Source organism: Odocoileus virginianus, chromosome 28, assembly GCF_023699985.2.
Source record: "Odocoileus virginianus isolate 20LAN1187 ecotype Illinois chromosome 28, Ovbor_1.2, whole genome shotgun sequence".
NCBI classification, from domain to species: domain Eukaryota; kingdom Metazoa; phylum Chordata; class Mammalia; order Artiodactyla; family Cervidae; genus Odocoileus; species Odocoileus virginianus.
In genome coordinates, this window is record NC_069701.1 from 36,744,470 (window position 1) to 36,761,202 (window position 16,733).

Here is a 16,733-nt window from a genome sequence, read left to right on the forward strand (position 1 = left end):
AGGTGCATACATTAATTTTATTATGGGGGGTGGGGGAAGAAGTTATTTTTAAAACCAGTTGAAGCATGTCTTCACGGAATCTTTGTTTGCTGTCCAAACTTGGGTTCCAAGAATGCTCTAAAGAAGGGTTTCTGCCCAACATAAACCAGATGGAAATGAGGCCAGCTGGACAATAACAGAAAGTGTAGGACAGGGTGAAGATGGGGCTCCAGGGGGAGGCAGGAGTAAAGAAGGAGAGCTCCCTGGAGGAGGAGGCTCTCATGGTACCTGCAGGATGTGGCCCAGAGTGAGCTAGGAGACCGCATTTCAGGCTAGAGGCACTGTCTGAGCAACGGCAGGAGCTCATTGAGCCAATACAGGGTACTCGTGGGAGTGGGCGGTTGGGGCACAGAGGCCAGGGAGATGGAGAGGGTGTACCTGTGAGCTACATGAATGAGCAGAGGGAAGAGTGGGCAAGACAAAAAGAAGTAGTGGGCTGGGGAGGGGCGGCCTCACACCCAAAGCACCTGAGAACAAACAGCGGGGTCACCAGCGCCATTCTATTGCCCACCATCTACCTGCCAGACATCACACACGCACCTGAATACACTCGTACATAGATGTTCACACACATCTGTGCACTTGTGTACACACACAGGCACAAGCATCTGTGTACTCATGTACACATGCAAGCATGCTAAGTCACTTCGGTCGTGTCCGACTCTTTGTGATACTATGGGCCACAGCCCACCAGGCTCCTCTGTCCCTGGGATTGTCCAGGCAAGAACACTGGAGTGGGTCACTGTGCCCTCCTCCAGGGGATCTTCCTGACCCAGGGATCGAACCCGCGACCCTTATATCTCCTGCATTGGCAGGCAGGTTCTTTATCACCACCACCTCCTGGGAATGTGGCCTCTGGCTTTAACCTGGACAATCAACCCTCTTGCAACCAAGGAGGTCTCCCCTGGGTCGGGTCCATCTTTCCTGAGTCCCCCAGCCAGCATGCACTGCTCCCCACCTCACCTTGGCGGTGGGAGGTTGGCCAGCTCCTGCTGCGCTGCTGGGGGCGGGGGGCTGGCTTTTAAGCAGGATTCGACAGGAGGGTTTTGTAGTGTGGGGATGGGCTAAAGGGACAGGAACGGGGCAGGGAGACCAGGGAGGGGACAGCTGTAGAGACACAGAGGTGGAGGAGAAGTTAGCAGGGCTCGGCCACTGCAGGTGCGGGAGATGTGAAACAAGACTAGGGATCTAGGAGTGGATTTGGGGAGGGGGCAGAGATCTTGGGGTGACACTGAACTTGAGGAATCCACGGGGTGTCTGGAGACACTGAAAGACTGAGGAGAGGGTGACAGCAAAGCGGCGGGGGGGGGGGGGGCGCATTAAAGACGGCAGACACGTGGAAGGGAGGGGCGGGGGCTGGGCCACACTGGCTGGGCCACGTGGGGTCTGGATGCCTGCTGGTGACTCGAGCTACACATACACACATACGTACACACACACACACAGTCCTCACAGAGCACGGATGTTGCTCCAGCCTCACGCCAGCCCCCAGGTTGAGAGGACCTTGGGCAGCGCCTCTCCTGGGTCAGCCCTGTGCCCCTGGCAGAGGCAGGCACGAGGCGGCAGGGATGCAGAGGGGCAGAGCCGAGGCCGCCCAGCCCACGCAGGGTGGGAGCTGCGGGACCTCTGAATCTGTCCCTCCCTCAGAGCCGGGTTAAACTTTACCCGAGGAAGTGATTACTAAGCCCTCCTCGTCACCTGGTCACAGTGAGCCCGGCCTGGGTGACTTCAAGCCTCCTCTTTCCCCACTTCCCCAGCCCAGCTTCTCCCAGAGGCCCAGGAGCAGCTGCGTCTCTGGGGAGGTGCTGGTGGCTGCAGGGTCACACCTCGTAGACTCGGGTCCCAGCCGGAGCCACCCTGAGTGACGGCGCCCAGAGTCCCCCGGGCTGAATCTGCACGGCAGGCACCGCTGCCATGCCCTGGGCAGCCCGGCCAGAGCAGCAGGAGATGCTGCAGGAGGGGCGGGCCCCCTGTGTCGGCCTCTCTGCCCGGGGCCAGCTTCTGTGCAGTGGGCACCTCCACTGGCGCCTCCAGGCAGGCTCCATGGCTTTTTCTGAACTTCTGGACCGAGTGGGCAGCGGGGCCGGTTCCAGGTTCTCCAGATGGTGGCCCTGGCGGTCCCCATCACGTGGCTCGCCCCTCAGAACATACTGGAGAACTTCTCGGCCGCCGTGCCCAACCACCGCTGCTGGGTGCCCCTCCTGGACAACAGCACGGCCCAGGCCAGTGTCCCCGGGGCCCCGGACCCCCGGGCCCTCCTGGCTGTCTCCATTCCACCGGGCCCAACCGTGGGCCCCACCAGTGTCGCTGCTTCCGCCACCCACAGTGGCAGCTCCTGGACCCCAACGCCATGGCCACCAACTGGAGCGAGACTGACACGGAGCCGTGCATGGACAGCTGGGTCCACAACCGCAGCGCCTTCACCTCCACCATCGTGACCAAGGTAGGGGCCTCCCCTCAGACCCTCCCCAAGTCCTGACACCCTAGAGGCCAAAGTCACAGATCACAGTCGGCTGGATTCAAACTGACCCAGTCCCGGGGGGGTGGCAGGGGGAGTCCCACCACCGCTGGCCTCTACATTCACAGGCAGCTTCCAGTTCCTCCTTGGCCACATCACCCTACTGGGGCTGGTGGCAAGAATGAGCTTGCAGGAGCCTCAGGGGCACTCTGCAAAGAGTCACTGGGTTCCCAGAGGCAGCCTCCAGCAGATGCGGGAAACAGGCGAGGCGGCCCACCCAGTAAGCAGGAAGGGGACTCTCTATGGAACAGAGGGAAGTGGCCTTTGAAAGCCGGGAGGAGGTGCCAGTGCGGGTGGCTGCTGCAGAGGGGCACGGCGAGGAGGCAGATGAGCCCAGAGAGGGCTTGACCCTGGACCTGGGGCAACAGGGAGCCAAGGAGGGGCTTAGGCAAGGGGTGACGACCCCCGAGGTCACCGGGCCGGACACTCAGCCCCAGCTCCCTGGGCCTTCCCATCTAGCCCCTCCGCCCCCTGCCGGCCTCCTGAGCTCAGATCCCCGGCTGCCCCCTCTCCCACCAGTGGGACCTGGTGTGTGACGCTCAGGCCCTGAAGCCCATGGAGCAGTCCATCTACCTGGCCGGGAACCTGGTGGGAGCAAGTATGTGCGGCCAAGTCTCTGACAAGTGAGGTCCCCGGTCCCCTCGCTGCCCCTGCGCCCCGAGACCCTGGGCCCTGACTGGCCCTGAACTGGCGGGTCTGGGGAGAAAACTCCATTTGATGTGGATCCTTCTCCTGAGGCCCTCCAGCTGTGTTGTTGAGCAACCTCAGTCCCTCTCTGGGCCTCGGCTTCATGGACTCCCCTCTGGGGCCGTGCAGAGTCATTGTTCTCATCAAACATTCACTGCTAAAGCCTGCTCAGCCACAGGCTGCTGCTGCTTGGCTGCCCCTGCTGACAGGGAGCTCACCCCTGCCCAGGGCCTCAGGGGGCGCTCCCCATGCTCATAAGCCCTCCCTCTGTGGATGCAGAATGTGGGTGTGGACCTGGGAGTCGCTCAGCGGGCAAGCAGAGGGTGGGCCCCAGCGGTCCAGACCCCCATGGCCAGCGCCGTGGCACCCCATGGACCCGGCCGCCCTCCCCGCGTGTGTGCCGCAGGTTTGGGCACCGGCGGGTGCTGACCTGGAGCCACCTTCAGGCGGCCGCGGCAGGCGCGGCGCCCGCCTCCACCCCCACCTTCTCCGTGTTACTGCTTCTGCTTTCTGGTGGCCTTGGCCGTGGCGGGCACCACGCTGAACACCGTCATTCTCCGTAGGTCCCCGACCCTGGAGGGGCAGGGGAGGCTTGTGCGGGCTCCCAGGCTGACCCTCTTGGTCTCCTACAGTGGCAGAGTGGACGTAAGCACAAGCCCGAGTCTTGGTGATGACTCTGAACTCCCTGGGCTACAGCTTCGGCCAGGTCCTCCTGACTGCAGTGGCCTATGGCGCGCGTAGCTGGACGCTGTCTCCAATCCCTACTTCCCCTGCTTTGTGTACCCCTGGTGGGTGCCGCCCAGCTCCCTCCCTGCAGGAGACCCACCCTCCACCCTGGGCACAGAGACCTGGGATGCAGAAAGCCAGAGGGGAACCACAGGAGCCTGGCGCGGCCCCAGCTCCCCACACCCCCCCACCCTGGACCCAGGGCCGCTCCATCCCCTGCTCCTCCCAGGCGTCTCCTCCCCCTTCCTTCCTTCACTTCTCAGCCCGTCCCCTCTCCTGTCCTTGCCCGCCTTGGCATGTGTGCCTCCAGGCACGTGTTCTGAGCCCCTCCTTTGTGCCAGGCCTGGCAGCACTAGGCCAGGTCGGGGGGGATGGGATGCAAAGCTACAACACACACACACACACACACACACACACCACTCGGAGAACACAGTCACTCCTCAGAGCAGGAGGCAATCACATCTCACGCAGCGGCTCTGAGCAGAGGTACCTGTACCCCACCGGCGGCCTTTGGGGTTGGCAGACTGGCCCCCATATCACGAGAGTGAAGGGCAGAGGTCAGTGAGGCAGACTCCAGGGCCCGGTGCTGATGCTGGCTCGCGAGGCCGAGCCCCGCTTGCCCTGGCAGACAGGCCCACGCAGGGGCTATCGCCACACGTGCGTTTGTGACTCCACTACTTCATCACTCCAACAAATGGCCACTGAGCACCCACATGGGCGGGGCCCTAGCTGTGCCCAGGGAGAAAGCGATGAGCAGGACAGAAATCCCATACATCATAGTATCACTGACCACGCTTAGGGCTTGATGCATCAGTTCAGGGGGCCCGTCTGAGGAGGGGACCCCACAGCCCCTCAGCTCCCAGCTGCGTCTCTTCCAACTCAATTTCTCGTCGAGAGACGCCTCTGCACGTGCCAACACATGCCAATGACCCCGCCGCCCTCGCCCGGCCACCTATTGCTCGCGCCCTGCAGTCCACAAAAGGGCACCGCTGTCCTCTCCTGGGATCTCCCCTGTGCCCACGGCTCTCCCTCTCCAAATGCCGCAGGCCCCCACGCCCTCCCCAGCCTGCCTCTCCGAAACCTCCAGCCACCTAGGTGACGTCCCCATCACTACTGTCTCAGCATCGCAAACGTAGCATCTTCTTACACCCACTCCTCCCTGGGGCCTCCCCAACATTGACAGCAGCCCCACCCACAGGTACTGGAGTCAGAGTCGCCCTGACACCTCCCTCTCCTCCACGGCTCCCGCACACCTAGTCCGGCAGGTCACGGGGTCTTGTCAACTCTACCTCTGATGTGCGCCTGAATCCCCCTCTCTGGCTCTGCAAACCCCCAAGGACCTCAGGGCCCCACCTGCTGCGGGTGGAGCATGTCTGGCTGGGGCACCTGTGTCCAGCGGCAGGAGCCAGTGCAGGGTTGTGGGCACAGGAAGGGATCCAAGGCCTGGATGGTGCAGGGGGTCTGGGCTTGATGTTGTGGGGCTGGGAGATGGGTTAGTGTTAGGGGTTGGGTCCTGCCACGAGGAGGGGCCGCTGGGAGGCGTGGGCTGACTGGCACCCAGGAGGTGGTGACTATCGCCTGGCATGGGTGAACAAGCCAAAAGTGAGGCAAGGGCCATGGTCTGGTCGCCTGCAAGGGGCGCTGGAGGTGATGGGCACTGGTGACTAATGGGTGCAGGTGGAGGGGGCCTGAGCACCACCATGGGTGTGAGGATGTTTGCAGGAAGTGGCTCCACGGGAGGGGCCAGCTCAGGCAGGAAGGTGTGGCCATGGGGGTGAAAGGCGGGCAGGAGGGCCCTGTGACATTTGGGAGGGCTGGACAGTGGGGGACCCTGGTGGGTCCTGGAGCCATCAGGGACGTGTTCACTGCACACAGGCCCTCCCAGCCCTGGCTCCCAGGTGAGGTCGGGGGAAGGGCCTCGGGATCAGGAGGGAGGCAGGAAGAAAGGACAGGGACCCCCAACCCCAGCCCAAGAGAGGGAGGAGGGAGGAGGCAGAAAGGACCTGGCTCCCACAGCCAGGGCCCTTTGCTGCTTGCCAACCCTCTGCCCTCCCCGACTTCAGCCACCCTGAGCCTGGGGCCTGGGGCTGCCAGTGAGGTCACCCCTTTGTTAGAAGGAGACAAAGGGGCAGAGAGGCTCCTGCAGGCCAGGCCCTGGGGGGGCGCAGGCATAGACCTCCTGCCCTCCTCCCTCTCCCCAACCCCAGGTGGCTGGCAGAGTCAGCATGAAGGCTCCTCATTATGGGCAGGCTGGAGTGGGGCCTGCGGGAGCTACAGAAGGTGGCCACCGTCAACGGGAAGAGGGCAGTGGGGGACACGCTGACTGTCGAGGTGAGGTGAGGCTGGGCCTTCCTCCAGGGCTCGACCCTCAGACCCTCTCCTGTCCCTGAACAGGGTCCCTGGGAGATGGACGGAGAGCCCCAGGCCCCCAGGATGGGGGTTGTAGGGAGGAGGGCCAGGCCAGTGACTGCGTGCTGACAACCCTCCCCACTCTCCATCCAGGTCTTGCACTCAGCCACGCAGCAAGAGCTGAGTGTGAGCCAGACTCCTGGCAGCCTGGTCGCTCTGCCCCGCACTCCTGGACTGGGTCTCCGGACCTGTGTCTTCATCCTGTGCGGGTAGATGCCCCTCTAGTGTGCGCTTAACAACCCCCACCCCACCCGGCCCCAACCTCCGCCTCTGGCCGACCCTCGGGCCACCAGCAGCCAGGGAGCCTGGAGTCAGGGCTCTGCTGATTCTTCTATTGGTCCCACTGGCTGAGGGGGCCTCTAAGACCAGGCCTGCAGCACTGACTCCCTCCATCAGGCTCCCACAGGAAACTGCCCCAGGGCCAGGAGGACTCAGGCTGGGACGGGTCAACAGGAGAGATTAGTAAGGAGGATACATCGCAAAGTTGCTGGGAGAACTGCAAAGCCCAACAGGCAGAGGAGGCAGTTGGAGAATTCAGCAGCAATAAGGCACATCTACCCTGGGGCTTCCCAGTTGGCGCTAGTGGTAAAGAACCCACCTGCCAATGCAGGAGACGTTAGAGACCCAGGTTCGATCCCTGGGTTGGGAAGATCCCCCCAGAGGAGGGCATGGTAACCCACTCTAGTATTCTTGCCTGGCGAATCCCATGGACAGAGGATCCTGGTGGGCTACAGTCCATAGGATCACAAGAGTCAGACACGACTGAAGAAACAGCATGCACGCACACACCCTAGTTTGGAAGGACCAGAGAGGAGGGAGAGGGGTTATCAGAGGCCAGGAGCCAGGACCACCAGGCAAAGACTGAATCCACCACGACCACAGAGAAAGGGGCTGGTCAGCAAAAGCTGGAGCCGTGGAGGGGATGCAGCCACTGCCCCGACAAGGTACCCAGAGAGGGGGAGGGAGCTTTGAAATACTTTGAAAGCTGAAATACTTCAGCTTTGCCCCAGACCCACCTCCAGTCTCTCACCAGTGCCTCCCATTGGTCAAAGCTCAGGAGACGTGGCATTGGCAAGGGAACCTGGGAAATGTAGTCCATAGCGACCACCCCACCAGTGGGTACAGAGCCAGCAGGGGAGGCTGGAAGCAGGTCGGAGAACAAACGAGCTGCCCGATCCCCAGCCTGAATTCACCTGCGCACCCCCACCCTCGGGTTTGCCCTTGGTTTCACCTTCTACGGCCTGATCCTGGACCTCCAGGCCCTAGGCAGCAATATTTTCCTGCTCCAGGCCCTTATTGGGATCGCTGACATCCCAGTCAAGGTCGGCACCCTGCTGCTGCCGGGCCACCTGGGCCGCCGGCCCACACAGGCTGTGCTCCTGGTGCTCTGCATCCTGGCCAACACGCTGGCGCCCCACGGTGAGCAGGCGGGCCTGGGTGCTCGTGGCTGCAGCCAGAGGCTCCCTACCTGGGAGAGCTTAAGCCATGAAGACAGACCTTTTTCTCCCATCAAGAGGGCACTGGACTAGAGTAGGACCCACTTAGGAAGGAGGCTGCTGGGCCTTCTGGACGAGATGGTGGCGGCCCACACTGGACAGCATCATGAAAAATTGTGGAGACAGAATAATAACTGTGATGGATTCCTGGGATTGGCGGGGGCGGGGGCGGTGTCGGGGAGGGCAGAGAAATGGAGGTGGTGGAGGAGGACTCCCAGAGTCTGGATCTGGGAGTCTGGGTAGGAGCAGACCAGGCGGGGGATGGGGGGGGGGGGGGGGCAGGGAATGTGGTCACTTAGGACACCCTGCGTGGGTGGGGTCTGGGGACACCCAGGTGGAGGTGAAGAGCAGACATTTGGAAGGTCATGGGGAGAGCCCGGGACCCCGGCCAACAAGCCTGCCAACCCCATCTCTATCCACAGAGATGGGGGCTCTGTGCTCAGCCCTCGCCGAGTTGGCGCTCGGGGGAGTGGGGGCTGCCTTCACCTGCTTCACCACCTACACTACCTAGCTCTTCACCACTGTGCTTAAGTGAGGCCCACGGAGGGGGCACTTCCGGGTTGGGAGGGTGAAGTGGGCGTGGCCTCCCCCAGACCGATGTTCGTCCCTCGATTTTCTCTCAGGTGAGGCCCACTGAGGGCGGACTTCCGGGCTGGGAGGGTGCCGTGGGCGTGGCCTCCCCCAGACCGGATGTTCGTGCCTCCAACTTCTCTTTCACGTGACCTCGTGACTTCGGGGCTGCCCGGGTGCATCCCAGCCCAGCCTGACCCACGGTGCCTCTTGGGGCTGAGAGGGCCCGGCCGCAGTGAGAGGTCAAAGCCGTAGGCAGGCAGTGCGACCCCTCACAGGTGCATCTGTGCCGGCAGGATGACCGCAGGGGGCCTGTGCCAGATGGCCACCCGAGCAGGAGCCATCCTGGGGCCTCTGGTCCGCCGCTGGGCGTCTATGGCGCCTCCCTGCCCCTGCTGGTGTACAGGGCGGTACCCGTGCTGAGCGGCCTGGAGGCCCAGAACCTGCCGCTGCCCGACACCATCCCAGACCTGCAGAGCAAGCGAGCGGACGCAGCCCCGGCCCTCCCCTCCACCCTCCCAGGAGCCCCAGAGCAGGGCGGGCCTGGCCACCCACCCCCATCGCCAGACCACGGGGAAGCAGAGGCCCAGAGAGGGATAGGATTGGCCTGGAGTCACACAGCACCTCTTTGGAGACTGGAGACCCAGGGCTAGGTCTCCCAGCTGACAGTGTGGACTTGGGCCCCTGCCCTTCATTCCACCATTTGAGACCTGAGTGGCCCACCTTCCCCCAGCTCCACCTTGAGAGAGTCAAGGGGGCAGCGTTTTGTGAGGTGGAGAGCTGAGGGTGTGGCAGACGTACTGGACATTCTCATGGGCCCCAGACTCTACTACTAAGCCCCTAGATGCCTATCAGGGGTGTCACTCCCCATTCATCCCCCATCACGTGCCCAAGAGCAGGGCAGCGTATCTCCTGAGTCCTCAGGATAGACACAGGTCAGGAGTAACTTGCACCCACGAGACGACACAGCCCCTCCGTGTCTTTCCTGAACAGAGTGGTACGGAAGGCAACACGTGTCCAGGGACGTCCTGTCCTGAAATCCACAGGGTTTTAGGCCTCCTGGGAAGCCTGCAATGGGATGACTTCTCAGCAGAAGGATAGCAAAGGCCTTCCTTTCCAGAGGGCCTGGGGGCTGCCCCTCCAGCCGAGCCTGGTTTCTCACTGTCTAAGGAGCCACCTCCAATACAGAAACGGCAAAGGATGGTGTGACTGGCAGGAGTCTGCCCAGTACACGGTCACCTGCCCCTCCCTCAAGGCCACAGAGAGGAGCAGGGCCCGCAGTCAACTGCATCTTCCTCTCCGCTCACTGCCCTGAGCTTGGAGGCTGACCGCCCCCTCTCAACCTCCCCAGCTTTTCATTGCACCCCAGGGGCTCCGCAGGAGCAACAGTGACGTCTCAGATCCTCAGCTTCATCAGAAAGACGGCTCCAGCCCCTCCCACGCCCTCCCCACTCCAGCCGCGGTCACGTCGTCTGTCTGCATAGCCTCAGCCACCTTCTCTCCCTGACAGCAACCCCCGCCTCCTCCCAGACCCAGGGCCCAATGCCGGGCCTTAGTGAAATTCTCACCATGGCTGTGGCCACACGCCTGTCCCCCAGCCTACCAGCCTGTGAGTTCCCAGAGGGTGGGGTGTCCCCATGTCCCCAGCTCCCCTAGAGCAGAGGGGCAGTGGTGCGAGGGAGATAAGAGAACGAATAAAAGAACGAACAACTGCCCCTCTCCTGCTCTGTGATGCGCCTCCAGGGTCTGCCTGGAAGTGGGAGTGGGGACTCCTTGATGGGGCCACCCTTTCCCAGGCCAGCTTTCCTGCCCTGAGTGCCAGCCAAGGGGCTGCGTTTTCCAGCCTCTGTTGTGGGCCAGGCACCAACTGGGCTGGACGCCTCAAAGCATCATCTCGTTGCATCTTTTCCTGAAGTCTTTGAGGTAGGTGTGGCCCCATTTTATGTGTGGGAAAACCAAGGCTCACAGAAACTGACTACCATGACACCAAGCTAAACAGGGAGAGTCAGCAGTCAAGCCCAGGTCCAAAGGTGTCCGAAGCCAGCCCTGGCCACTACCCTCCTGCCTGCGCTCAGTCCTCACAATCTGGGCGCCCAGTGAAGCTTCTGGAGGGCACGGACGCCATCTGAGAACCATCCAGAACCCCTGCACTGGCATCACTTACAGGGAAGCCAGGTGCAAGGGCTCAGATGGAAAGGGATGACCCCTGAGCTCTCCTGGCCCAGCTCATGCACACGTGGGGGCCCAGCGGGTCTCCAGCAGCCGCGCCATCTGCCGAGCCACCCCCAACCGGTGCTCAGGCGCCTGTGTCTCTGCTTCCAGGTGCCTCTGCAGAGGGCCACACACCTCTACACACACGCACACACACATGTATCAGTGATGTGTACACACGCACACATGGGCACACACATGAGAAGGCTATCGGGAGATCAGGAAGCAGCTCCCTGGCCCCAGGAGATGGGCTCACTCCCCGGCTTGGTCTTCTCTGCCTGGGCTTCTGGGAGGTCATGACCTTTAGCTATCTGCCTCCAGGACAAAGGGGATGGGGCGGAGATCACATTGGTAAAGACACCCAAAGATGAGGCTGTTCCACCTGCCCTGGACTTTCTGTCCTGTCCACCTGCTGACCAACTGAGCCCCTGCTGCCTTACTTCCCCTTGCTTAGCATTTCTAGGGCCCCAGGGTGGCCAGAAGCTTCCAGAAGGCAGACCCCAGGGCTGGTGGAAGATGACTCCTCCTCTCCCCAGGGGCGTCCTCCAGCTTACCAAGTGCTCGGAGTCATCTGTCTGCCCATATTCAGAATGGCCTTCCTCCTGGTCCTTCCAGGTGGTCTCAGCCTGCCAGGACCCAGGGGGGCCCACCCAGTTCCCACATGGCACTCCTCACTTAACTCGTGCGTGCGTGCGTGCGTGCTCAGCTGCTTCAGTTGTATCCAACTCTTTGCGACCCCATGACCTGTAGTCTGCCAGGCTCTTCTGTCCATGGGGTTCTCCAGGTAAGAATAGTGGAGTGGGTTGCCATTTCCTCCTCCAGGGGAGCTTCCTGACCCAGGGATCAAACCCTCATCTCTTACATCTCCTGCATTGGCAGGCAGGGTCTTTACCAGTAGCACCACTTGGGAAGCCTCACTTAGCAGGACCTGGATGCTGGGAGGCCCAGATCCCTGGCCCTCTGGGGCAATGAGGGAGAAAATGTCATCACCATGGCGGAGTGAGAGCCCTGCCAAGGGCAAAGGGGCCTCCCTTAGCAGCAACCACAGGCCTGCAATCAGCTGGGCACGGCCACCCGAGTGGCAGGCCTTCACCTGGGATTCACCCTCCCTCTTGATACCCGTCACAGGGAGCTCCGGGCCCAGCAGCTGCTAGGCACCCTGCAGGGGTGGAGCCAAGGGAAGTGGGTGTGGGAAAGAAGAGCCCACAGCCACCCTCTCAGTCTCCTTCCTCCCACCGCCCCCCTCCCCCCCAACCATAGCAGTAGAAGCCTCAGGCAGCGGGGACAGGAAAGTGCCTCAAGACCCACTTTGGCAATTCTCCTGCCTCCAGCCAGGCCTGCAGCTCACCCGGGAGGGTGTGTTGAGGAGGGGCAGCGCTGGCCACACAGGCTCCACGTCCACTGCCTGGAGGAGGGCCTCTTGCCCAAAGAGCCCCTGCGCTGGCTGAGCTTGTGTTCCCTTCCCTGGGGGCCTGCCTGGCCAGCGCAGGTCTTCACAGTCAAAGGCGTCAGTGAGGCTTCACTGCAAGCTTCTTCCCCAACCCCGTTCTTCGTTCTCCCCTCCCACCCCCTAGAATCTCCTGACATAGCCCTGCAAGTACCAGTGTCCAGGAGCAGGGTACCCAGAATTTCACCCATCCCCATGCTGTTCAGACTCTCCTGGGAGTCACTGCCAGCCCAGCCAGACACCAGGAGCCCAGGTCAGGCCCAGGCAGTAAGTTCAACATCAGATGCACAGGATGAAGGGGTTAAGACCAAGGGGACTGTCTCTTACAGACAAGCACTCGGAGTGAGTGGCAGAGGCCAGGATGCTTTCCTCTTACTACCATGCCCTTGGGCGGCAGGGCTGTTAGTTTCATCACACAGAGAGCAAAGCACAATCACACAGCCACAAGGCAACGAGTCAGACAGGAGCCCATCTTCCAAGTTCTGCACTGTCCTCCTTTCTGACCCCCTACTCTGATAGACTATTCAAGGCTGCTCTAGAAATTTCTGGAGTAAGGATGTTCCCTTCTTGACACCAAGGAACTCCTGCCTCCTGTCTTTGTTTTCTTTGACTAGTGGTGATGGGGGCAGAAGAACCCGAGATACGTCTCCATTCCTTGGACAGGGAGAGCAGCAGCGGAAGACCCTGGGGCAAGGCCATCACAAGCACCAGGACAAGACATCCTGACAAGCCTGCCCCCTGTCCAGCCTCGTGCAGGCTCCCGCAGAGGGTGACAGCTGACCTCGGTGAGGCTGCCCTCCAGGACTGTGAGTGGTAGGAGACAAGCGAGGCCCAACCCTCCCTCCTGGTGACTGGTTCAGGAAAGAGGAGAGGTCAACTCCATGGAAATCCACTCCTTGGGGCGGCTGGGGGAGGACTCGCTCTCCAACCCCTGTTAGGACTCAGGGTGGAGGGAGGACTCTCAAGGGCCACTGGGGCACACCCCATGAGGGGAAGGGTACCACCACAAAAGCTTCATCCCAAAATGGAGGGATGCGGGGGGATGAGGTGGACCTGGATGGGGTCCCGGTGGGCATTGAGCCCAAGGACCTGGGAGGTGTCCAGGCCTAAACAAGGACCAGTCTATGAAACTGTTGCAAGAATGCGCTGGCCGGGGGTGGAAGCTCAGGAAGCACAATAGGGCGATGAAGGGTGATGATGAGCCAAGAGTTTGAGAAGGCAGAGCCTGGAGCAGTGGGCTGCGGGGCAAGACCCACCAAGCAGAAGGCAGAGGAGACCTGAGTGATGGAGCATGGCTGAATGCTGTGTCCAACAGCCTGGCGCTCCACCGAGGCCCCCTGGGAGATGCAGACCTACCCACACTTTGCTCTCCTGAGGATGCACCAGTACGCGGGCCCTCATGTACAGCCTCCACCTTGAGAGTCTCGGCTCCTTTCGACCAAGAGGATGAACAAATACCCATCTGTGAATGTCTGGGACCTTGGGCCCATTTCTTGTCCCCATGAAGAAGCAAACAGCTGGTCTGAGGTGTATGGACCCTTCTCCCACCTGCAGCCCCGGGGGCTGCCCACCATCAGCCAGTGGGGGGCAAGTCCAAACTCTAGAGATGTAAAAGGGGCAGAGAACCCGGAGTTAGGTGGAACTGGAGGAAAAGTTGGACTCAGACACTGACCCACCTTGAGACCTTGGACTAGCAGCTGAAGCTCTTCCCACCCACAAATAACATTACCTCCCTGGAGGGCTGTATCAAGCCTGTCCCTCCCACTCCCCACGCACACGTAGCCACCACCAGAATGCAGGCCCTTTCTAGCCACTAGAGGGCAAAACAATGCTCCCACCTCTGGGGATTTGTCTGCCCCCAGAGTCCACCTGCCAATATAGGAGACACAAGAGACTCGGGTTTTATCCCTGGGCTGGGAAGATCCCCTGGAGTAGGAAATGGCAATCCACTCCAGTATTCTTGCCTGGAGAATTCCATGGACAGAGGAGCCTGGTGGGCTACAGTCCATGGGGTCGCAGAGTCAGACACAACTAAGCACACATACAGACATTGAGAGAAACTAAGGTCTGTGGCCAGTGGGGCCAGAGACCAGTAATCGCTCACAGGCCTGGGGCTGTCCCCTGCCTCTGTCCCCAACCTGTTGGGACATGAGGGTGAGACAAAGACAAGCCGCCTCAAGGAGCTCAAAGTCCTGCTCAACCCAAACCTTTGGGAGCTACTTACCAGCTCTCATGGGCTCCAGTTTGGGCCCAGATCCCAGCCCAGAGCTGGGACCAGTGTCCCAACAGCACCCGACCCGAACAAACTGCACAGGACCATTGGATTTGGAAAGTTTTTGTTTTCTTTTCCCACACATTTCCGGGGTTGGGGTGTTTTCCAAGACTCAGACACATTTGTTAACAAAGAGAGAAAAAAAATGGGGGAGCAGGGAGCCTGTGGGCAGAGAAGTGACCCCAGCAGTCCGCGGGCTATGCCTGGCTCCCCCTCTTCCCTGCTGCCCGCGCCTAACGGGTGCCACAGGCTGCTGCTCGCGATATCTAGATTATTTGTCTTCAATATATATCTGCATTTGCCTTTCCCCTCCCACCCGCCCCCCACCCTGCTCCTCCAGCAGCTTCCCCATCAATGCACGTCGCCCGGCGGCACACAACAGAGCAGGCCTTCCCAGGCCCGAGCCCCTTCCCTTGGCTGGGGGCACTAGGCAGGCCCCTCCCTCTGGTGGGCGGAGCCCAGAGCTCCCGAGGCCGCCCAGGCCCCCGCCCCGCCCCGCCCCTCTCTGGGCCGCTCCGCCCACCCGCCCGCCCTTCTCCCACCGACTCTGGAAACCCAAAGGGAGGAAAGGAAGGGAGAAACCTGACACACACTAGGAGAAGTGGGGAAGGAGGGTGGGGACGAGAGACACAGCAAGCCTGGGGTGGGGTCTGAAGGGCTTGGGGAGAGAAGGAAGGCAGGAGGAACAGAGGGAGCAGGAAGAAAAATGGAGGGAAATGAACAGGACGAGTAGCGGACGCTGTACAAAACCCCCAGCCTTCCTTCCCGCCCAACCCCACCAAAATAAAACTACCCCCCTTAAAAAAATAAATCAACCCAGGACTGTGAGCACGTGCCCTGCCCGGCGGGCGCAGAGCTGAGAGGGACAGACAGCCCCAGGACGGACGATAACTCCGCGCCGGACAGCCGGCAGGAGGAAGGGGACGAGCACGGGGTTTTCCTTTCCTTTTTCTTTTTTTTGCGTTTCCTCTTCGTGAGAGAAGTCTGAGGCAGCCAGGGAGTGGGTCCCCAGAGCCCCGGCAGGGAGAGGGCCGCACCCTCCTCCCGGGCTCTCCCGGGAGGGGCAGCTGGCAGTGGGGCGCGGTGCCGGGGGCTCAGACGTAATACTCCTTGTCTTTGTTCTTCTTGGCCTTGCTGGGCGTCTTGGGGGCGGCCGGGGCCTTCTCTTTCACCACCGCCCCGTTGCTCTGGGCCGAGTTACTGATGTAGTTCCGGCTCTGGTCCACCTGGTAGGAGCCCTCGTCGCGGTTGCGGTACTTGTACATGGCATAGAGGAGGATGAGGATGCAGAGCGCCGCGGCCGCCACGATGCCCACCACCATGCCCGTGGTGCTGCTGGACTCCCGGATCACCTCCACCGCGCCCGGCGGGCCCCGCTCCCCAGGCCCGGTGGGGTTGGCTGTGGGCAGATGGGGGAAGCCGGGAGCGGAGGTCACGCCGGGGCGCAGGGGAGGGGGCCTCCGCGGCTCGAAGGACGTGGGGGCCCCGGGCCCCAGGGGTGGGTTTTCCAGCAGGGGCTGCAGAGGGTCTCGGTGGTTCATTTTGCCCGCTGGCAGGTTGGGGGCCGGGGCGGAGGGGGCGAGCAGCACCCCAGGGGCGCCCGTCGCCCCATCTGTCCTGAGGTTGGGCCGGGGAGCGGGCTTGCGCGGGGACAGGAGGGTAGTGCGGTCCGTGACCAGGGGAAAGGTGGTGTAAAAGTCCTCGTCGTCCGTGGGGGGGAGGCTGGAGTCAAAGACCTCCCCGGAGGCAAAGCCCGAGGCCTCGATAGGCTCCTCGCAGTCGCTGTCGTCCTGCTCGGCCTGGCAGGGGCCCCCGGCAGGCGGGCGGCGGGCCGCAGGCGGGGGCAGGGTGTCTTGGGTGGCACCCACGCCCGTGAGGAAGGGGTAGAAGGTGGGGGGTGGGGGCACGAAGGGGGATCGGGTGGCCACGGGAGGGGGGTCTAAGGAGTCCTCCGTGATTATGGGCAATATTAACTCTCCTCCTAGAACAAGAGAGAGAAGAGAAAAGACAGGGCGTCAGCGAGGGCCGGGGCGCAGGCGGCCGGCACAGAGAGAGAAATAACAGCCTCACACACCCAAATCGGTTCCAATTGGCTTTGGCGGAGACTAGAGCGGGCTGGGCCCGACCGCCAGCCGGCCGGAGCCCTGCGCTTTAAGCGGGCAGCGGCTCGGATGCTCTGGGCACCCCACGCACGGGCTCTGTGGCTCTCTGGGTTTTGGTTTTTTGTTTGTCTTAAGAAACCAAAAGGAACAGAAAGGAAAGGAAATAGAAAAGAAATGGAAAAAAAAAAACTCTACTGGTTTAAGGCTTTAAAAACAGATACAAGAGCAGCATTTAAACAAACCTAACAACAATATC

General features: G+C 61.7%; 2 protein-coding genes across 35 annotated transcripts in view; one reads left to right on the forward strand and one right to left on the reverse strand.

Moving 5' to 3' along the window:
• The first annotated feature begins 2,082 nt into the window (after positions 1–2,082).
• Positions 2,083–9,098, forward strand: SLC22A12 (solute carrier family 22 member 12). The gene is given in 14 exon segments (XM_070457086.1): positions 2,083–2,116; positions 2,119–2,313; positions 2,316–2,482; positions 3,077–3,180; positions 3,651–3,732; positions 3,734–3,803; positions 3,877–3,993; positions 3,996–4,032; positions 6,178–6,301; positions 6,473–6,590; positions 7,592–7,798; positions 8,298–8,406; positions 8,742–8,806; positions 8,809–9,098. Coding segments are annotated over 14 exon segments (1,719 nt in total).
• A 6,223-nt stretch (positions 9,099–15,321) lies between these two features.
• Positions 15,322–16,733, reverse strand: part of NRXN2 (neurexin 2) — a 108,756-nt gene continuing 107,344 nt past the window's right edge. For 21 of the 34 annotated variants that reach the window (XM_070457580.1, XM_070457571.1, XM_070457570.1 and 18 more), the window contains one exon: positions 15,322–16,356. In XM_070457580.1, coding sequence (XP_070313681.1) covers positions 15,470–16,356 — 887 coding nt within the window. In that variant the 3' untranslated portion in view covers positions 15,322–15,469. The remainder of the gene's footprint in view (positions 16,357–16,733) is intronic. The other 13 variants (XM_070457587.1, XM_070457588.1, XM_070457590.1 and 10 more) reach the window with 2 other exon arrangements.